Source organism: Madurella fahalii (genome assembly GCF_045866475.1).
Source record: "Madurella fahalii IFM 68171 DNA, scaffold_5, whole genome shotgun sequence".
In the NCBI taxonomy this organism is placed as follows: Eukaryota; Fungi; Ascomycota; class Sordariomycetes; order Sordariales; genus Madurella; species Madurella fahalii.
This window is the reverse complement of record NW_027263975.1, coordinates 4,887,218-4,905,712: the sequence shown is the minus strand read 5'-3', so window position 1 is coordinate 4,905,712 and position 18,495 is coordinate 4,887,218. Positions and strand designations below refer to the sequence as shown.

The window sequence follows — 18,495 nt, the reverse complement described above, 5'->3', positions numbered from 1 at the left end:
ACCCTAACCCTAACCCTAACCCTAACCCTAACCCTAACCCTTGACTACTACTTTTACCCTAACTCTCGCCTTTGCCTTTACTACTACATATACCCTTACTTTTACTTTTACCTATACCCCTGTTCTTACTTAACCCTTTGTTTTTATCCTTACCCTAACTTGAACTCAAACCTTTATTTAACCCTTTATTTTTACCCTTACTTTGCCTTTGCTTATACTCTTGCTCTTACCTTTACTCTAATCCTTATCTTAATCTTTACCTTGATCTTTATTCTTGCTCTTACTTTTGCTTTACTATTACCTTTGCTATTACTTAACCCTTTGCTTTAACTCTAATCTGAACCTGAACCTTTGTCTAAACCTTACCTTAACTTTTACCTTGACTTGTACTCAACCCTTGACTACTACTCTTACCTTTACTCTTACCCTTATCTTTACTATTACCTTTACCTTTTTACTATTACTCTTGCTTTTGCTCTTACTTTTACTTAACTCTATACTCTTACTCTTTACTCAACCTTTTACTTTTAACCTTATCCTAACTTGAACTCAAATCTTTACTTTTACCCTTACCTTTACCTAACTCTTTACTTTTATCCTTACTTTTGCCTTTGTATATACTCTTACTCTTACCTTTGTTCTAACCCTTGCTTTGATCCTCACCTTGATCTTTACCCTTACTATTACTTTTACTTTGACTCTTACCTTTACTCTTACCCTTACTTTTACCTTTACTATTGCTTCTATCTTTACCTTTACTTTTATTTTTATTCGAACTTGAACTCTATTAAACTGTTTGCCTAACCCCCTAGTTTACTTTCGCTCTTATCTTTACTCAAACCCTTACCTTTACCTTAACTTTTATCTAACCTATTATCTTTGCCTTTACTATTCCTTTACTTTTATCCTTATTCTAACCTTTGCCTTTACCTTTACCGTTATCTTTGCTTTGACCTTTACCTATCCTTTTTACCTTGACTCTTACCATGACTGTTATCCTTACTCTAACCCTTGTCTAACCCTTTGCTTTGACCTTCGCCTTTCCTTTTTACCTTAACTCTTTTTTACCTTGACTCTTACTTTGACTCTTATCCTTACTCTAACCTTTGTCTTTACCTTTTACTCTTATATATACTCTTATCCTTATCCTAACTCCTTACCTTTACCTTTATCTTGCTTTTACTCTTACTTTTATTATAACCTTTCTTTTTACCTTTACCTTTACTCTTATATATATATATACTTTTATTCTTACTTCAACCCTTTCCTTTTACTTTTACCTTTTCTTTTTACCTTTACTCTTGCTTTTACTCTTATCCTTACTCTAATCCTTGCCTTTACCTTTACCTTTACTTTACCTAACCCTTTACTTTTTACCTTTACTTTGACTTTTACTTTTCTCCCTACTCTAACTCTTGTCTTTGCATTTACCATTACCTTTACTCTTATATATCCTCTTATCCTTATCCTAACTCTTCCCTTTACCTTAACTTGAACTCAAACCTCTACCTCTATCCCTATCTTTACCCTTACCTTTACTATTACTTTTACTTTTACTCGTATAATAAATATTAACCCTAAATCGTATCGTATATACTCGAAATCTTTCTATTTCCTATAACGAAATAACTTTACTATAAATACCTGAAATCTATCTCCAAAATATATTGTCCCGAAAAATATATAAAAATATATTCTATAATATTAACACATACCCCTATATACAAATCTCTACCTCGAACTTCTCTGAACTGTAATAAAATATAAAACCTATTCTATCTACTCTGAACTAAAACCACTGAATTAACAATATCACCTACTACATATATTATACCCTAACCCTATCTTATAATAAACTATCTGATTCCTCTTTCTCTAAAATGAACCGGTTATCAACGAGTTAACAACTACTTCCTAATAGGTTATATATCTGATATATACTATCCTAGTGGTATATAGTAATAGAAAGTAATAGAAAAATAGAGTATTATAGATAGAAATACTAGTTAAATATAATATATAATATATCAAGTAAATTTCTAAATCTATAGGATATATTTAAAAAAAACTGAATATGATTATAGCTATTGCTAGTTACTCTCAGTTGTAAATAGAAATCTATATAGGAAATACTAACTTAACTACTAGTTAGTAAACTTATACTATACCTTTTACTACAACGGCTTATTATAGAAGTTCTCTATATTAGCAACTAGTAAGTTATCTATAGTATTATCATAGTAAACTAGTTATACTACATTATATATAATAATATATCTTATAGAAAACTTATTCTATATTGAATTAGAGAAAATACTTTTCATTATTTATAAAACTATTCTAATTGTTATCTTTGGATAAAGATTACAACGGTATTATACCTATTATAATACTCGTCCCTATTATCTTTAATACGGATATTATATTGAGTCTAGATATTATCAAGGTAGTAAGGAAAGCTAAGGCCATTATTAAGGTAGTCGAGATAATTAGAGTAATCGTTAAGGTCTATACAATTAGAGCTATTAATACTATTAAGGCCGTTGAGGTCATTAAGATAGTTAAGGCTATTAAAGAAGTTAGAGCCGTTATATAGTTAAGATATTAAGGTTACTATATCTATTATAATACTGTTATATAGGAAAATAATAAAAGATCAAAATTCGTTCTTATCTATCTTTACTATCAAGAGTGCAAGAGCCCAGTAATATATAAGAGGAATAGGCTAGTGCCTAGAATCCTAGGATTATATAACCCCTAGGATCCTAGTCGTCTGGCCTATCTGGGCTCCCACTACATAACAATTGCCCGGGACTAAATTGAAAAAACAATGCCCCTATTATACCTCTCAACCATCAGAACCTATCGTACCTATCGTACCCATTATCGTATCCATCGGGTCTATCGTCATACCCATTATCGTATCATCAGGTCCATCATATCTATACTATCTATCGTCGTATCTATCAGATCTATCCTACGTAACTGCATTATACCTATCGTGATACTCGTCCCTATTATCTTCGATAGGGGCGTTATATTCAGTCCGGGTATTTCAGGGCGGTTAGGAAAGTCAGGGCCGTCAGTACCGTCAAAGTCGTTAGGCCGTCAAAGTCGTCAGTGCCGTCGAGGTAGTCAGGGCCGTTGCAATAGTCAGGACCGTCAAGGCCAGGGTATCTATTGTAATACCTATCGTAATACTTATTCCGATCAATAATTTGATATTGGATAGGAATACAATCTTCAGTCCGGGTAGGATAGGTCGAAGCCGAGATCTGAACCATAATATTATACAGGAATTCCGTTAAGACCACAAATTCCTAGTATTCCTTTGAACCCTGAATCCTGGCTCGGAAGTCTACTAGGCTCTCTATCGGTTATTATTACTGACGTTATTATTAACGACGTTATTGTTATTAACGTTGTTGTTAACGACATTATTAGGCCGGGTAGTAGCTTTGAAAAATGTACCCGATTAGGAGGTGTCTCTTATCGAAGGTCTGGCTACAGTAGTTACAGGTATATAACTAGGCTACTGCATCTGACTGCAGGGCCGTCGAAGCCGATCGCTAGGCAGGCCGGACGGGCGAGATAGGTCGGGTAGGCGAGGTTAACTGAACTATCGGATCCGATCGTTAAGCCGGGTAGGCGGGTGAGGCCGAAATCAAGTTTAACTAGGCCGGCCGGGCTGGCAAGGCCAATTGAACTTAAGGTAGTTAGGTAGGTAAGGCCAATTAGACTTGACTACGTTCTGGGGGTTCTATTAAAGAAAAAAGAAAAAAGGGGAAAAAAGAAAAAGAAGATAGTATCTAGGAGTCGAACTGACTTAGATCTCGAGTACCGGCCGGTCGAACTAACTTAGATAGAGTCCTGGCTACCCGAACCTACCTAGATACGATTTCGTCCGGCCGAACTGACTTAGATAGAGTCCTAGCCAGCCGATTAACAGCATAAGTCTCTTCGCCGGGTATAGCCCGGGCAAGCCAATTAATTAGGTACACCTAATTAACCCACTTAGCTATAGAACCTAGATACAATTTCGTCCGGCCGAACTGACTTAGATAGAGTCCGGCCGGCCGATTGACAGTCAAGTCTCTTCGCCGGGCGCAGCCCGGCAAGCCGATTAATTAGGCGTATCTAATTAGCCCGCTAGGCTGTAGAACCCAAACCCTAACCCCAACCACAATATAGTTCCAACTCTATATATCTCAGCCCCCTTTGGTCGCACTAACCTGTATTTTCGTAGTAGGAAGCTCCTGATTATTCTCTTTCGTTTAGTACTGGTTATACAATTTTCGGAGCAAAAAAGGTTATCCGTTTCTACTCAGGAAGTTTTCATCCGTTTCTACCCCCTATATTCGCGCTGTAGCCTATATAACCCCCCACTTTTCATCCGTTTCTACTAGAAACGAATAGAGAATTGGAGATAGGCCTTAATAGTTAAAGACAATTAAAATCAATAGTTTAACTAATTCTTTCTTTCAATTTACTTACTCTATTAGGAACTATATTTACAGCCTCCCTCTAATTAGAAGAAGTCCTACCTATCTTTATTATTACTTTAGTCTAAACTATATTATTAAGAATCCTAGTTTATTATCGGATTTCTCAGTCGTTGTTCCTCCCTTTATTTTATTATCTTATTATTTTATTAATGGAGTAGATATATATTTTCCACTCCATTTCATTATATACTCCTCTAGATCGGTAAGTTTTTATGAATTAGCTGGGGTATCACGTCGTATAGGCCAACCATCGCGTTAGGTAGATAGGGTTATTAGTAGTACGTTATAGATCGTAACTGTCTTTCGAGAACTAAATTTTAGATTATCTTATATACCCTTAAAGGTTAAAATAATCCTAGATTCGAATAAGGAGGAATCTATAGCGAAATAGTAGTAGAATTAGTAGGAGAAGTTAGAAGGTTTTATTTTATTAAGAAAGTAGACTACTCGCTTATAAAATACGTTATCTACTTTTTATTAATTTCTATTAGAAATAAATAAAAAATTGTAGATAGAGTTAGGGTTAAAAGCTAGGATTTAGGGTTAGGGTTATATAGTTGATTTTAGGGTTAGAGTTAATAGTTAAGGTTACTTAGGACATAGATTCTATTAAAGATAGTGTTAAAGTTAAAGTTAATTAGAATATACATTGTATTAAAGATAGAGTTAAGGTTAAAGTTAAAGTTCAAATAAGAGGGTTAGGGTTAAGTTAAAATTAGAGTCTAGGAGAGAGGAAGAAGTTAAAGTTAGAGTTCAAATTCTCTCTTTTTTTTATTTCTTATTTTTTTCTCTATCAGATTCAATAGAGGGTAGCTGTATAACAGAGTCAATCTCTCTAGCAATAGAGGTTCAGACTCTTCTTTATCGAATTGTATTAGACTCTGAATATATATAGAGGTTAGGATTTTCAGTCAAGTATATAGATAGGCTTCTAGAGAGGTAAATATATTATAGTATAGATCTCTAAGAAGAATACTACTACCTTAGCTGGTAAGGACTTAGCGAGTAACTAGGTTACTACTAACGGCTCTATTCCCTCCGTTTTAGAGGTCAATTTCTTCGCTCTTATCAGAAACTTCAAGTCTAAACCTGACTTCGATTAGAATAAGATCGCTATAACTACTTATCTTATTAGTAAAGGTAAGTTCTAGCTAGCTACTTAAAACCTCAATCGTAATAGACTTATTAGCGTATAAGAGTAGTAGACTTAGCTAGTATACTAACCCTCTATTACAGCAAAAGATACTATGACGCAGACCTCTAAGAAGAATGCTACTACCTCGGCGTTCGAGAACTTAGCCGGTAGCTAGGTCACTATCAATAGCCACATTCCTTTCGTTTTAGAGGTCAATTTTACCTACACCCTCATCGGAAACTTCAAGTCTAAGCCCGAGTTCGATTGGGACATGATCGCTGCTACTGCTAGTCTTACTAGGAAGAGAAATTTCAAGTCGGCTACCCTGAACCTCTGTTATAGTAAGACTTACTATTGTATACGAACAGCAGACTTGGCTGGCGTACTGAATCTCTGTTACAGTAATATACGGGGAAGTACACTATAGTGCAGACTCCTAAGAAGAATGCTGTTACCTTGGCTGGCAAGGACTAGACGGGCAACCAAGTCACTATCAACGGCTATATTTCCTCCGTTTTAGATTAAGTTCCATAAAGTACATCGATTTAACTCGTTTCTATACAAGATAAGGAAGTTCAGTTAAGTACAGTGCTTCAACCCTTATCTATAAAGAGTAGGAAAGTCCCAGAAAGTACAACGCTTCAACTGTTATCTATAAAAGGTAAAGGGGTTCTATAAGGTTAAGTACTTGAATCCTATATATAAAGAATAAGGGAATCCTATAAGGTATAGCGCTTCAACCTTTATCTACAAAGAACGAAGGTTTCTCTAACATACAGCACTTAACCCTAATTGCTAAGTGTAAGAGGGCGCGCAGTAAACCACTCTGCCAATGAACCAAAAGATCCGCCAGTTCAATCACTCCGTGATTGAACGCTGCGCACCACTTGCTTATATCACGTACCCGGGGCTGCGCCCTCAGCCGGTCCCGTGACACTAAGACAATACTGTGGATACGAGTATCTAGAATTAAGGGTCTTTAATTGCCAGGAGTGCTGTGGATATGAGCATCTAGAATCCAGGCCTACTCAAAGGCTGGGCTATTCCCTTGGATGCAAGCATCTAAAATCAAGGTGTAATACAAGTTCAAAGTACGAAGATATAGGTTCTGATTTACTACTGGTATTTATTCTTTAGGCTCCCTTGAAGAAGAGAGAGGAAAGAGTCTCTGAGATATATGAAGTCAACCATCCATTATACCCCTCTTCGCCTTAATGTCCCTTTATTGTAGTTGGCGGTATTTATATATCTGGAGATAGGAATATCCAGAATCAAGGCCGTTTTAATGGTCAGGACAGTGCTATAGATACGAGCATCCAGAATATAGGTCTGGTTATAGCTGCTATTCCTGGGGATGCGAATATCTAGTACTAACCTCTTTAACTGCTAGGGCTGCTGTAGATACGAGCATCCAGAATATAGGCCTGGTCATGGCTATGCTATTCCTGGGAAAGGGGACATCCAGAGTATAGGCCTGGTTATAGCTGCTGTTCCTAGGATGTGAACATCCAGCACCAACGCCTTTAACTACCAGGGCTGCTATGGATGCAAGCATCCAGAATATAGGCCTGGTCATAGCTATGCTGTTCCAGAGGATGGGAACATCCAGGACCAACGCCTTTAACTACTAGGGCTACTATGGATACGAGCATCCAGAATATAGGCAGTAAATGCAGTTCAATCTAGGGACCTTATTCTAGATCCGAACATCCTCAAAAAGATAAGTACTAGGCTGGAGTTACATCCGACAGTAACGTATTAGGTTTATCTGGATACTACGCATACTTATATAACCCAACATCCCAAGATACTTAATGCTATTGTACCACCATCAGGCAAATTACAGATAAAGTCCTCTACAATACTACTATTATACTACCGTCAGGCAAATTGCAGATAGAGTCCTCTACTATACTACTATTATAACCGATATAAAAGAGATTACTGGTAGCAACTGCTACTAAAGGAAGAAAAACATAATATACTTATAGCCTAAATCCCCAACCAGGCCTATATACTTGCTCCTCCTTACCCTCCTCCTCCTGGCTATCCCTTATAGTCCTGCTGCTAGAAGGCTACCCAAATCCATTCCCCTCTACTAGGTTGCTCAGGTCCTCCCTCATTCTAGCAGAGGAGGTAGGATGCCCGTCCAATAAGAGCCGCGGGCGGTAAAAGGGCCGGGAGGGCCGGGAGGGCCGGGAGGGCGTAACAGGCATCTCCTTAGACTAGTATCCGTCCTATAAGCGCCGCTGGTAGTAAGAGCGCGGGGTAGACATAGCAGGCGTCTCCTCGGACTGGCCTCCGTCCAATAAGAGCCGCTGGCGGTAAGAGGGCAGGGTAGGCGTGACAGGCGTCTCCTCGAACCGGCGCCGCTTATAGGACTTGTCACTCTCCTCCAGAAACCGTTTGACGGCCGACGGGGGCGGGGGGAACTCCGGAGGGGCGGCTGCGGCGTAGTCCTAGGAGACGGGGGCAAGGTCCATATCCAAGATGCCGGGGATCTTCCGGACGAACAGGTCTCTCACCTCCTGTAAGTAGAGAGGGTGCTCCATAGCCTCCATTACGGCCTGTCGGATGTTCTTAGGGGCGATGACCATATCCCCATTCTACTTTGTCATGCCCAGCAGCTAACAGAGCGCTTCCTCCCCCTTCTGCCGTTGTTCGGCACTGCTGGTACGGTTGACAACATCGCCGACCTAGACAAAAATGGCATCCAGGTCGATAGGGGCGTCCTTAGACCAGTCAGTGTCTTTAATAGCGGCCCTCTCGAACTACCAGGGGACCCGGTAACCCAACTCCTCATCATCGAAGTCAATACTGTCGATAGTGGCCCAGATCTCCTCTAGGGTAGCCTCCAGCAGGCTCAGATCCCGCAGGTTGTAGCGGATGAATACAGCAAGCTGCGGCACTATGTTCTCAATCCTATCGAAGATCTCCAGCACCTCCCTATTGCCGACCTGGTCCGGGAGATTGACAATCTTAGAGACGATTGTCGAGAAGATGTGACCCAGGGTCCGGTTGGTATTGCTATAGTAGTCCTGGACCTTATTAGGGGGGTTCAGGACCTACGAGTAGTGATTGAACGGCTAGCCGAAACTCATCTTTATGATCTCGTAGGCGACTATACGCTGCAGGTGGATGCTCTTGATAAAGGCAGGGATCCGGGCTTCGAGACGCAGTTACTCGCAATACTTCCTGTTGATCTTATCCTCCATCACATCATATATAGTGCCGGTAACATGAAGGATGACCCAGTCGACGATCTTCTTACCGCCGATACAGCTGATGCGCCCTATAGTCTGGTAGATAGTAGGCCAGTTCCATAGGTACTGCAGGATAATACCCCTGCAGCAGCACTTATAAAGATTCAGGCCGGTAGATAACAGGCTTATATTGAGCACCAGGCAGTCTATGTTGCTAGCCGGATTATTGAATAGCTCGACAATCCGCTCTCTCTCGTTACTGGTATAGGAGGCTCGGATGGAGGCGATACTGAAGGACAGTTTGTCCAGGAGGACATAGATGAGCCTAAGATACAAGGCATTAGCATTTACTAGCTAGCAGGTTAGGATACGAGCATCCAGAATTTCACCGCAGCTAGGGAGCCTTATAGATACTCGCATCTAGAATCTTACCACGGCCAGGGAGCATTTTGGATACTAGCATCCAGAATCTACCATAGCCGGGCAGCTGTTCTGGATACTCGCATCCAAAACTAAGAGTAAGGGGGGGGGGGGGGGGGGATTTTGGATACTCGCATCTAAAGGGGTTGTAGGAAGGGGGGTTGACTTACTGCTGTATCTAAGGGTTGTTCACTACAACTAGGGTCCTCTCGCCCTCCTTCTTGTTCTGGTAGACGAGAGTGGCCACACAGTAGAGGACCGGGGACTCGTATATAACGAAATGCGCTATCCCGTTCCAGTCGCTGGGGACGGTAACCGAATTGTCCTAGCAGAGTATAGCGAACAGGTAGGAGAGGCCGCTGTCGATATCCCGGTCCCGTAGGTATTCGGTATATTGGGCGCCGAGATGCGGCTCCCCGTCGCTTATAGCCCTGGCCTTAAACTCCTCCCTCTCGGAGATACTGCCGAGCTTGACTGCCTAGGAGATGCCCTATATAAGGACGTCCTCCCTAGTAAGGCTGGTACGGTCGTCCAGCTATATAACCCGGTAGGACTTCAGGTCTATAGCCACTATCCAGAGGGCGCGGACAATGGTCATATTGATGTTACTGCTGTCCTCACTCTACTCGCCACCATCGCCCATTTCGGGGTTGACAATAACCTCGTTCGAGTCATTAGTATTACAGATAGTATAGAGGCTACAGAGCAGCTTAGTGGTGACGGTGGCGATAATAGTAGCGGCCGTCTTGTCGGCATAGCCCAGCTCCTCGACACGGACACGGAGACCAGGCATATACTCCTTTAGGTAGTGTATAGTGCCGTCGGGGGTCTCCAGGGGGGTCTGAGGGGAGCGGCGGAGGAGGAGACAGTCCATAATAGCCTTATAGACCAGGTCGGAGTTCTCTATAGGAGCATACGACTCGGCCTCATAGAGTTTGACAATACTGATACCGCAGAGGGACAGGCACCAGAACCGCTTGCCAGTCCGCTCATAGTAGTCGCGGAGCCGCTTATCCGAATACTTCTCATTTTCGAAGACGGCCGAATCGATAGCCGAGTCCTTTTCGGCATCACACTCGGCCTGCACCTTGCTCTGCAGCTCCCTGATCTCGGTGCAGGACATAATAAACGACTTGGGAGGGACAAATTTGCTATACGGCTGGTAGATCTCGGCCGTATACGCCCATTCTACGCTATTGGGGACCCTCAGATCAAGTTTCGAGACCACCTAGGCCAGCGATCCTAGAGACCTAATGTCGTCAATCTTATTGAGGGTGGGGGTAGCCGATATCATGTAGAGGGCGCGGGTATGCGTGGTTATGAGGCGGATAATACACGAAAAGCCCGACTCTATATTCTGCAGGGACTGGGCTTCATCAACAATAACCCGGCTGAACTAAAAGCCATCAAGCGGCAGAGACAGTATATAGCACTTGATAGCAATTTTCTCCCTCCGGATCATACGATCCTTCAGGTACTGCTCTTGGATTTTGATCCGCTTCTTGATTTCATCATGAAACTCGGCCTCCATACCCGGGGGGATGGCACCGAGCGCCTCCCACATATCACCGGCATTCCTGGCATCCAAGAGTTCATCACGCTCCTAGATGCCTTCGTTGACCGACTCAAGCTGGTTCAGGACGTCGTTGAGGGCGCTGGCCACCTGGTCATCCTCGTCGCCCTCGTCGTCGGAATCGTCCGACTCGTCGGAGCTGATATCGGCGTCGACATAGTTGTAGTCCTCCTCATCAAAGTCCGAGTTGCTGGACTCCGAGCCGCTGCCTGCACCGTCCTCAGCCTCCTTACCCTTATTGGACTTGTTCTTACTAGCCGGCTTGGACTTCGGACCTATGCCCGTCTTCTGCTTCTTGGGGGGCTGGGTCTCCTCTCCAAACTCATCGCCGCTCCCCTCCTCCTGCTCGGCCGCCTTGCGCTTTGATACAGCCTTGGCCTTATGTCTGGCCCTAATCTCCCGCTTCTTAGCCTTCTCAGCCTCTCTCTTCTTAGCCCGCTTGGCCTCCTTGAGCTTCCTCTCCTTGCACTTGAGGTAGCTACGCTGCCTTATCATCTTAGCCCTCTCCTGCATAGCGGCGCAGGCCTACTCATCTACCAGGACCTTCAAGATCTTGTTGGCCAGAGCGGGTTTGAGGCGCAGTTGTCCATTCTTGACCTGGATCTTCAGGAGGTTGAGATGCTTACGGGTACGAACGTTGACCTGGCGACCGGGCTCCGTATTGATAATGTCGAGGTTCTACGGCTCCTTAGCTGCGATACTGTTGCTATAGTACTGCACCGAGGTATATTGGACAAAGCGGGCACGGAAGGTAGATAAGCTAGTAATAACAATGATCCTATAGGTCTAAATATTGGAGTTAGCGACTATCTTATACGTGCCTAGGATGCTCGTATCCGGAATTTTACTATAGCCAGGGAGCCTTTTGGATACTCGTATCCAGAATTCTGCCTAGAGGGACCGGATTGTAGATGCTCGTATCCAGAACCCTGCCTAGGGCGACTGGATTGTGGATGCGAGCATCCACAGGCATAGGGGAGACAGGGGGAAAACTTACCTCGGGGTTGTTGGTCTACTTCTTCCACTTGTTAATGAGGTTGGGGAGGTCGGCGCCCAGCTCAGCCGCCTAGGCAAGACGAGTGTTGCCTCTATAGGACTTGGCATCGCCCTGGGCAACCACTACGGTAAAGAACTTACCCCAGAGACCCATAATCTCATTGAAGACCTGAGCTACCAGGTTAGGAGGCTCGAACATAATGGTAGGACTGGCAGTGAACTCCGTACCGTCCTCCTTACACCGCAGGCAGTTAAAGTAATCTATAGCTACGAGGGCCAGAGCAGTCGATGTCTTTCCTAGGCCGACATTATTGCCGAGGATTGTATAGGGGATCGGGGTCTGCTCTACTAGCCATATAGAGTACGCGTTTGCGAGCTGGTACAGTATAAGATTGAAGTCCTTGGCGGTACCAGGGACATATAGCTTCTTCCAGTCGATATCGGATACCTCTTCAAATAGAATGCCGACGGTCATAGCTATAGCAACTATATCCACCGGAGGATTCTCGTGGCGGCTGACTATATTACTCACTACAGCGGTATTGGAAATAAGCTGGCGGACCTCTTTAATAACCTCCGCCTTGTCCAAGCGCTTATACCGCGCCTCGATAGTAGCCAGCTCGGTAGTAAAGGCATCTTGGGTAGACAAAAAATCCTCAATTTAGTCCCTAGCGGTAAACCCGCCGAACGACTTGATAACGTCCTTGGCCTGTATGGCGGCGTAGGGAGGGAAGAAGTTGGGCTCTAGCTTCTTAAGGAGCGCGTCCAGCAGCTTGCTATCTATAGTAATGATGTTATTCAGGTCACTAGTAAACTTGCTGCCCTTCCTATGCCTAGTACCACGCGCTCCTCTAGCCCGCTTTGTATAGCGGCAGCTAAGAGAGATAGCAGGGTTGTCCTGTAGGAGAACGCGGGTACGGGTGTTGAGGCGGTACGCTAGGAGCTGGGTCTTGGTTATGGTTTTCGGCCTAGTGACAAATGCCTCCAGGAAGCTGCGGACAAATTTAATAACCTCTATACTATAGAGAGCTAGGGCATTCTCAGGGACTTTACTATGGTCCTCGGCAGATAGCAGGTTCTGGGAGTCGGCGACATTGGCCTCCTAGTAGCCCAGATCACCTATCTGTTTGAATATGCCTTTAGGTATATTAAGGTAGAGGCCGGCAGATCGGCGGTACCGGAACACCAGGAGGGCATAGACAGCCCGGAACCAGTCATCTACAGTAAAGCCGAATATACGGCCGGGTAGGTCCTCACCGTGCTCATCAAATTTCTGCTTAAAGCGGTAGGGGAGGTCGAGTATCCTACTAGTAGTTACGAACTTGAGTATCATAAGGAGATTGGCAAGGATCGTTATATTGTAGTGAACTTTAGAGCGATTGTAGCTCTGCCCGAGGTCGCCGTTGCGAATGATCCAGGTCCTATGCTGCTCGAGCTTGGCAATCTGCGAAAGTAGGGACTCAGAGTACCGGTCCCCTTTGACATTTTTGAAATACTTAAAGACAGACTTCAGGTTATTGGTATTAGTGCGCGATGTGTTGCATACTATATAGCGGTTGAGAGGGCCTAGGAAGGTTCTAGCTGTGCAACAAGTTAGTACTGTTTAGTGTAGATAGAGGCGGGGCGTTGTAGATGCTCGTATCCAGAATTAGCCCTACTTGCGAGGCGCCTTGTGGATGCTTGTATCTAGAATCGGCCCTACTTGCGGGGTGCCTTGTAGATGCTCGCATCCAGAATCGGCCCTCCTTATAAGGGCGATTTTGGATGCTCGCATCTATAAGAGGCAGGTAGGGAGGGCTGATTCTGGATACTCGTATCCAAAGGCAGGTGAGAGGGGGCGATTTTAGATGCTTGCATCTAAAGGCGGGTAGAAGGGGATTAGCAAAAAAACAGGACTTACCTTGGGTGTCGAGCCATGTGTTCATAGCGGGGATGCTCTTGAATCCCAACACTCCGTACTGATAGGTTGTATCACCTCTGCCCTCGGGACTAAGAGCCTGTATGATAGTGAGCCCGGATATAGCCAGGGAGTCGTAGGTCTCTTTGGCTATAGTGAAGATACGAGATATGTCGCTCTAGGTCGGGTGCGGCTTGGTGTGGTATTGGGGCTCGAAGTCGAAATCCCACTAATGCGGCTTAGGTTCGAGGCCGTCTATTAGATCAAGATTCCTCTGTCTCCAGCTGCAGTCTATACCGAGAGTCCAGCATTTGCTCTGCGGCTACTTCCTCTTGTCCTTCTCCGGGAGGGGCGGGGCGGGGTAATTGCGTACTCGGAGCCGTGGTATCACCTTAAGATTGGCCGATGAAAGCTTGTAATAGACTGGGCTTGTAGACTCGGGGTCCTGCAAGGGGGTACTGCGCTGCTTTGGGCTCTGGGGCCGAGGAGGAGGGGGCGGGCTGCGGGGCCGGGGAGGAGGTGACGGACTGTAGGGCGGAGGAGGAGGGGGCTGCCCCTGATTATCGACCTTACGTCTCTTGGCCAAAGGCTGGTTAGAGTCGCTGGTATCTGACTCTGACCCAGAACTGCCAGATCCAGAGAACTCCCTACGGTGTATAGCGTGGTCACCAGAGTTGTTCTTAAAGCCTGATGGAAAGACGTGCTTCACTTCTTCTATGAACTCGTGTATCGATTCGTCAGTTGTCTGGCGGCCGGTCTTGCCCTTGCGAGTAGTTTTTCCCTTAGGAGCAGTCTTATTCTTGGGGGGGGGAGGCGGATTTTCATCCCTGGGCGGGTTCTCAGGATCGCTATTGGAGTCGCCCTCTTTATTATCATCCAAGTCCTTTCCTTGATTACTTGTGGACCCTAACTCTTCCGCCTACTCTTCTGCCTACTGGCGTGTTTCTTCATCAAGGGTTTTAGAGGCGGGTTTTCCCTTGGGAGCGGTTTCTTTAGGAGCAGACTTGTCCTTAGGGGGGGGAGGCGGGTTCTTAGGATCCTTAGGGTTTCTGGGGGCCTCGGAGCTCTGTATAGCTTCTGCGGCGGCTTTCTTGGTATCCGTATTGGCCTTCCTGGTGGCAGCGGCCTTCAGAGCGGCGGCCTTCCTCTTGTCGGCGAGTGACTGGTTGCTGCTAGTGCCGGGGGGGTTATCCTGCTTAGGAGGTTGGGCTTTGCTGCCGCTAGCTGCAGCCTTGCTAGCGGGGGGCCCGGTCTTCTTCTTGGGCGGCATCTTGACCTGCTGGGCATTAGTTTAGTACGCGCTTTGGATGCGAGCATCCAGAACTTGACTTACTTGAGGGGGGGGGGGGCAGGATGGGTCGGCGAGAGATTGGTAGCGCTGACTTGTGGTTCCTGAAGAGCGGTTTGGATGCGAGTATCCAAGATCGGCAGGGAGATGGTGAAAAAAAACCAAGAGCTGGGCTGGGAGAGCTGATGGAAACAAGCTGGTATAGTTGGCGGCGCTAGGAGCGTGAGGATGCTCGTATGCAAAATCAACCCGGGGGGGGGGAGGGCGCCTGCGAGAGAGTTGTTGTGGGAAGAAAGGAAGAAAGGTCGGAAAAGTTGGGGGGGGAGAGGTCTTTATATAGTTGAAAAACAAGGGCCCCACTTTACGTATAAATTTGCAGATCTTGCTATTGTTTTCTGCGAGAATAGGAAAAATGTATTGTGAAGGTAATCGCCCTTTTCCATCCCAAATATAAAAGTGGGGCTCTGTTGAGTTGATGTGTTATTTCGCTCTTATTAATGGCCGGTTTCCTTTCATCCCAACCCTATTATTTCCGTACCATTCTATAATCTACTGCAGAGGAAAGAATAGCCAGATAGCCCCGGCCGCACAATAGTAAGAATATGAGTCACATGAGCCTAGGCTACCTCAATTCCTTCGGATGGATTTCAATACCACCAACCATACCTTCCTCCTACAACCCCCAGCAAACGCGAAGATCGTATGATTCCAGACGTGTGATCGGCTACGTCAACTCGTCTGATTTGGACAGAGGGCTGGAATTTCAACCCAACGCTGCTTTCTTCCTCTTACGGCCGCAATCGACTGCGAGGCTCGGTTGATTCTGGGCGCGAAGTCGGCTACGTGACCTCGGACCGCGTTCGATTTGATCCCAGTTGAGCGATAAGTAAATCCGAATACCGCTTCTCCCTCCTATAACCTCGAGCGAATGCAACGCTGGTTCAATCGTGGATGCGAGCACCTAAACCACGCCCCGAGACCGTCAAGTCAGCCAGGTAGAGCATTTGGAGTAGGATAGGTATATGACAAATCCTGGATACTCGTATCCTCAACAGCTCTGGCCTCGGTAGAACTATATCGTGGGGTAGCAGGACCGGTGGAAGCAGATCACGGAGTTTTTCGAGACGTAAGATTCCGGTTGCCCGCCTCCTGAATACAGCTAACTCAGCCTTGTAAGGCCCCGATGTTGTGGTGCTAAGCCGCTAAAAAGAGCCGCACGACGCCGCCAAGCCGCTAGTGTTACACGACCCCGGGCCTACAATTGGACACCATGAACCCCTCCAAGTTCATTCTCGTGTTCGAGCGGGGCAGGATCAAGATGACGTTCTGCCAATCGTGCCGCGACTTGGTCATGAATACGGCCAGGGATATCAAGAAGCACGTTGAGAACAAGAGTTGCTTCGTACCAGAAGATGGCGAGGTGGAGGAGCTCGTGGCCACTCTAGCAGCGGAGGGCAGTCTCATCGACACCAATACAACATATAACAACTGGCTGTCGAATATCTGCACGCGATTCAGGGAGCCCATCGACCCCTTGACGGCCATAGGAGGGGACATCTTGGACGGTTGGGGTTGCACCAAGTGCGGCTGCGCGGCGACGGAGAAGAAGAGGATCTGGGACCACTGGCGCCAGCAGCACGTAGCCGAGTGTGGCACCACGAGCGAGCAGGACCAGGTCGAAGCGACAAAGGTGCAGCGCCTGACCATCAAGAAGGCACAGCGCTATATCAAGGTCAGGGGCGGGGCATCGACAGCGACGCTACCGAACGTGGGTTCCGGGATCGCGGCGAAGCTGCTGCAGGGGCTTTACGATGCCGAGACGCATACCCGGGAGATCTCCCTGCGCAGCCCCGGCGACCGGGAGCCAAACGACTTCCTGGATAAGATGCGGTTCGAGGCCCACCTAGCGGGATACGACCCGGCCGAGCTCACGTAGCTCATATACGACCCGAAGGCCGAGCCGGATATGAGGGCCCCACTCGACCGGATGACCGCGGCCCTGCGGAATATATGCGAACAGGCGGCATTGCATATTGACTCGGAGACCAATATGGCGGTCAGGATGGAGCTGAACCGGCGACCGGGCGACGAGGGCAAGAACCGTCAATTCTCCGTCATCAGCAAAGGCGCAACTGAGAACTATATCCGGGTCTGGAAGAAAATATTGACGTATACGATGAGGGTCGCCGTCTACCAAGGATGCAGGGACGGGGCCGACAAGATCACCAAGGCACCGCCGGTTACGCTAACTCCGGCCCAGCTAGCGACTATGGAGGCCGCGATGCATGCAACTGAGCCGGCGGAGATGGAGTCGGCTATGCTGGCGCTGGTAGACTCGCTACTGCGGGTGGAGATGAAGAACAGCGACTTCGAGAACATTGTGACCTCGGCCCTGGGAGTCATGGCAATCGACGATTCTGGCGGCTGGAAGAACGCAGTAACATACAGTTATTCGACCCCCCTTAGCGCAACGCTATATATCGCTCGTCTATATCTATATAAGCAGAGTAGGCGACAGCAGTTAGCAGATCAGGCCGAGCTCGGTAAGTCCGACCCTAGCGGGATCAGTTGGCTTTGGTTGCTACATACCCCATCCCTGCCGTGCATACTAGTTATTTGAGGTTACGTGCTTAGGATGCTCGCATCCAGAATTCATTTAGCCTACCAGTCTCGATTTCCTCCTTGATTTAATTTGGTGGTACATATTTGCTTGCGGTATGCGTGCTGTTGCGTGCTTAGGATGCTCGCATCCAGAACCATATTTGCCTGCCAGTAGAGTTTTGCCCTCTCGGTGCTGTTCGATTGCGTTATTGTGCCTGCAACTTACATGTAGTTGGCTGCTATAGATACGAGCATCCAGGATCAGTTTGATCTTCCGGTCTGCTTTTACCCCATTGATGCAGTCCGATCGCACTAGTGTGCCCGCAATTTGCGTACGGTCACCTGCTTTAGATACTCGCATCCGGGACCCGCTTGATATAACAGTCCGCATTTACCCCGTTGGTGCTGCTCGCGCCTGCGATGGGTAGCCTGTTGTGGATGCTCGCATCCAAAATTGCCTTTACGAGTAGGGTGGATTTTGGATACTCGCATCCACAGCAGGGCGGCGAAGGCTTGGATTCTGGATACTCGCATCCACAGCGTGCCGACAGAGGCTTAGATTCTGGATACTCGCACCCTCACCGTTATCAGCGGCCGCTGACCATCCCCAGGCAACTCCGCCCGCTCTCTCGCAGATATCATAGCAAAGCGTATACAGGGCCTCCTCGTTACCGCAGGTGATAGCGCCGTCCAGACGCCACTGATATAGGTTGCGCTCAGTAAGGGGGTTGTCGCCGGGATCCGACAGAAGACGCTGCTGCCTCGGAACTGCGAGTGGAGGGGCGGCAAGCTATATATTGAAGACTTGAGTTTGGGCCGGGAGGACATAATGAAGATCATCCAAGGGGCACAGGAGCGGGCGCTGGAGGCGATCAAG

General features: G+C 46.4%; 9 protein-coding genes across 9 annotated transcripts; 2 read left to right on the top strand and 7 right to left on the bottom strand.

The window, feature by feature from the left end:
* Nucleotides 1–7,877: 7,877 nt before the first annotated feature.
* MFIFM68171_10032 (uncharacterized protein) lies at nucleotides 7,878–8,237 on the bottom strand (the record flags this gene model as incomplete). The annotated part of the gene is made up of 2 exons (XM_071065451.1): nucleotides 7,878–8,099; nucleotides 8,166–8,237. The coding sequence occupies 2 exons, from the start codon at nucleotides 8,235–8,237 to the stop codon at nucleotides 7,878–7,880; spliced, it is 294 nt and encodes a 97-aa protein (XP_070921552.1).
* Nucleotides 8,238–8,411: 174 nt separating this feature from the next.
* Nucleotides 8,412–8,964, bottom strand: MFIFM68171_10031 (uncharacterized protein; the record flags this gene model as incomplete). The annotated part of the gene is made up of 2 exons (XM_071065450.1): nucleotides 8,412–8,667; nucleotides 8,912–8,964. 2 exons carry the CDS (start codon nucleotides 8,962–8,964, stop codon nucleotides 8,412–8,414), a joined length of 309 nt encoding a protein of 102 aa, XP_070921551.1.
* A 921-nt stretch (nucleotides 8,965–9,885) lies between these two features.
* On the bottom strand, nucleotides 9,886–10,827 carry MFIFM68171_10030 (uncharacterized protein; the record flags this gene model as incomplete). Its single annotated transcript, XM_071065449.1, has 2 exons — nucleotides 9,886–10,451; nucleotides 10,728–10,827. 2 exons carry the CDS (start codon nucleotides 10,825–10,827, stop codon nucleotides 9,886–9,888), a joined length of 666 nt encoding a protein of 221 aa, XP_070921550.1.
* A 39-nt stretch (nucleotides 10,828–10,866) lies between these two features.
* Nucleotides 10,867–11,331, bottom strand: MFIFM68171_10029 (uncharacterized protein; the record flags this gene model as incomplete). The annotated part of the gene is made up of 1 exon (XM_071065448.1): nucleotides 10,867–11,331. One exon carries the CDS (start codon nucleotides 11,329–11,331, stop codon nucleotides 10,867–10,869), a length of 465 nt encoding a protein of 154 aa, XP_070921549.1.
* Nucleotides 11,332–11,902: 571 nt separating this feature from the next.
* Nucleotides 11,903–12,307, bottom strand: MFIFM68171_10028 (uncharacterized protein; the record flags this gene model as incomplete). The annotated part of the gene is made up of 1 exon (XM_071065447.1): nucleotides 11,903–12,307. The coding sequence occupies one exon, from the start codon at nucleotides 12,305–12,307 to the stop codon at nucleotides 11,903–11,905; it is 405 nt and encodes a 134-aa protein (XP_070921548.1).
* A 186-nt stretch (nucleotides 12,308–12,493) lies between these two features.
* MFIFM68171_10027 (uncharacterized protein) lies at nucleotides 12,494–13,757 on the bottom strand (the record flags this gene model as incomplete). Its single annotated transcript, XM_071065446.1, has 3 exons — nucleotides 12,494–12,824; nucleotides 13,011–13,413; nucleotides 13,733–13,757. 3 exons carry the CDS (start codon nucleotides 13,755–13,757, stop codon nucleotides 12,494–12,496), a joined length of 759 nt encoding a protein of 252 aa, XP_070921547.1.
* A 903-nt stretch (nucleotides 13,758–14,660) lies between these two features.
* MFIFM68171_10026 (uncharacterized protein) lies at nucleotides 14,661–14,999 on the bottom strand (the record flags this gene model as incomplete). The annotated part of the gene is made up of 1 exon (XM_071065445.1): nucleotides 14,661–14,999. The coding sequence occupies one exon, from the start codon at nucleotides 14,997–14,999 to the stop codon at nucleotides 14,661–14,663; it is 339 nt and encodes a 112-aa protein (XP_070921546.1).
* Nucleotides 15,000–16,287: 1,288 nt separating this feature from the next.
* Nucleotides 16,288–16,953, top strand: MFIFM68171_10025 (uncharacterized protein; the record flags this gene model as incomplete). The annotated part of the gene is made up of 1 exon (XM_071065444.1): nucleotides 16,288–16,953. One exon carries the CDS (start codon nucleotides 16,288–16,290, stop codon nucleotides 16,951–16,953), a length of 666 nt encoding a protein of 221 aa, XP_070921545.1.
* Nucleotides 16,954–16,983: 30 nt separating this feature from the next.
* On the top strand, nucleotides 16,984–17,677 carry MFIFM68171_10024 (uncharacterized protein; the record flags this gene model as incomplete). Its single annotated transcript, XM_071065443.1, has 2 exons — nucleotides 16,984–17,560; nucleotides 17,667–17,677. 2 exons carry the CDS (start codon nucleotides 16,984–16,986, stop codon nucleotides 17,675–17,677), a joined length of 588 nt encoding a protein of 195 aa, XP_070921544.1.
* Between the last annotated feature and the right edge of the window lie 818 nt (nucleotides 17,678–18,495).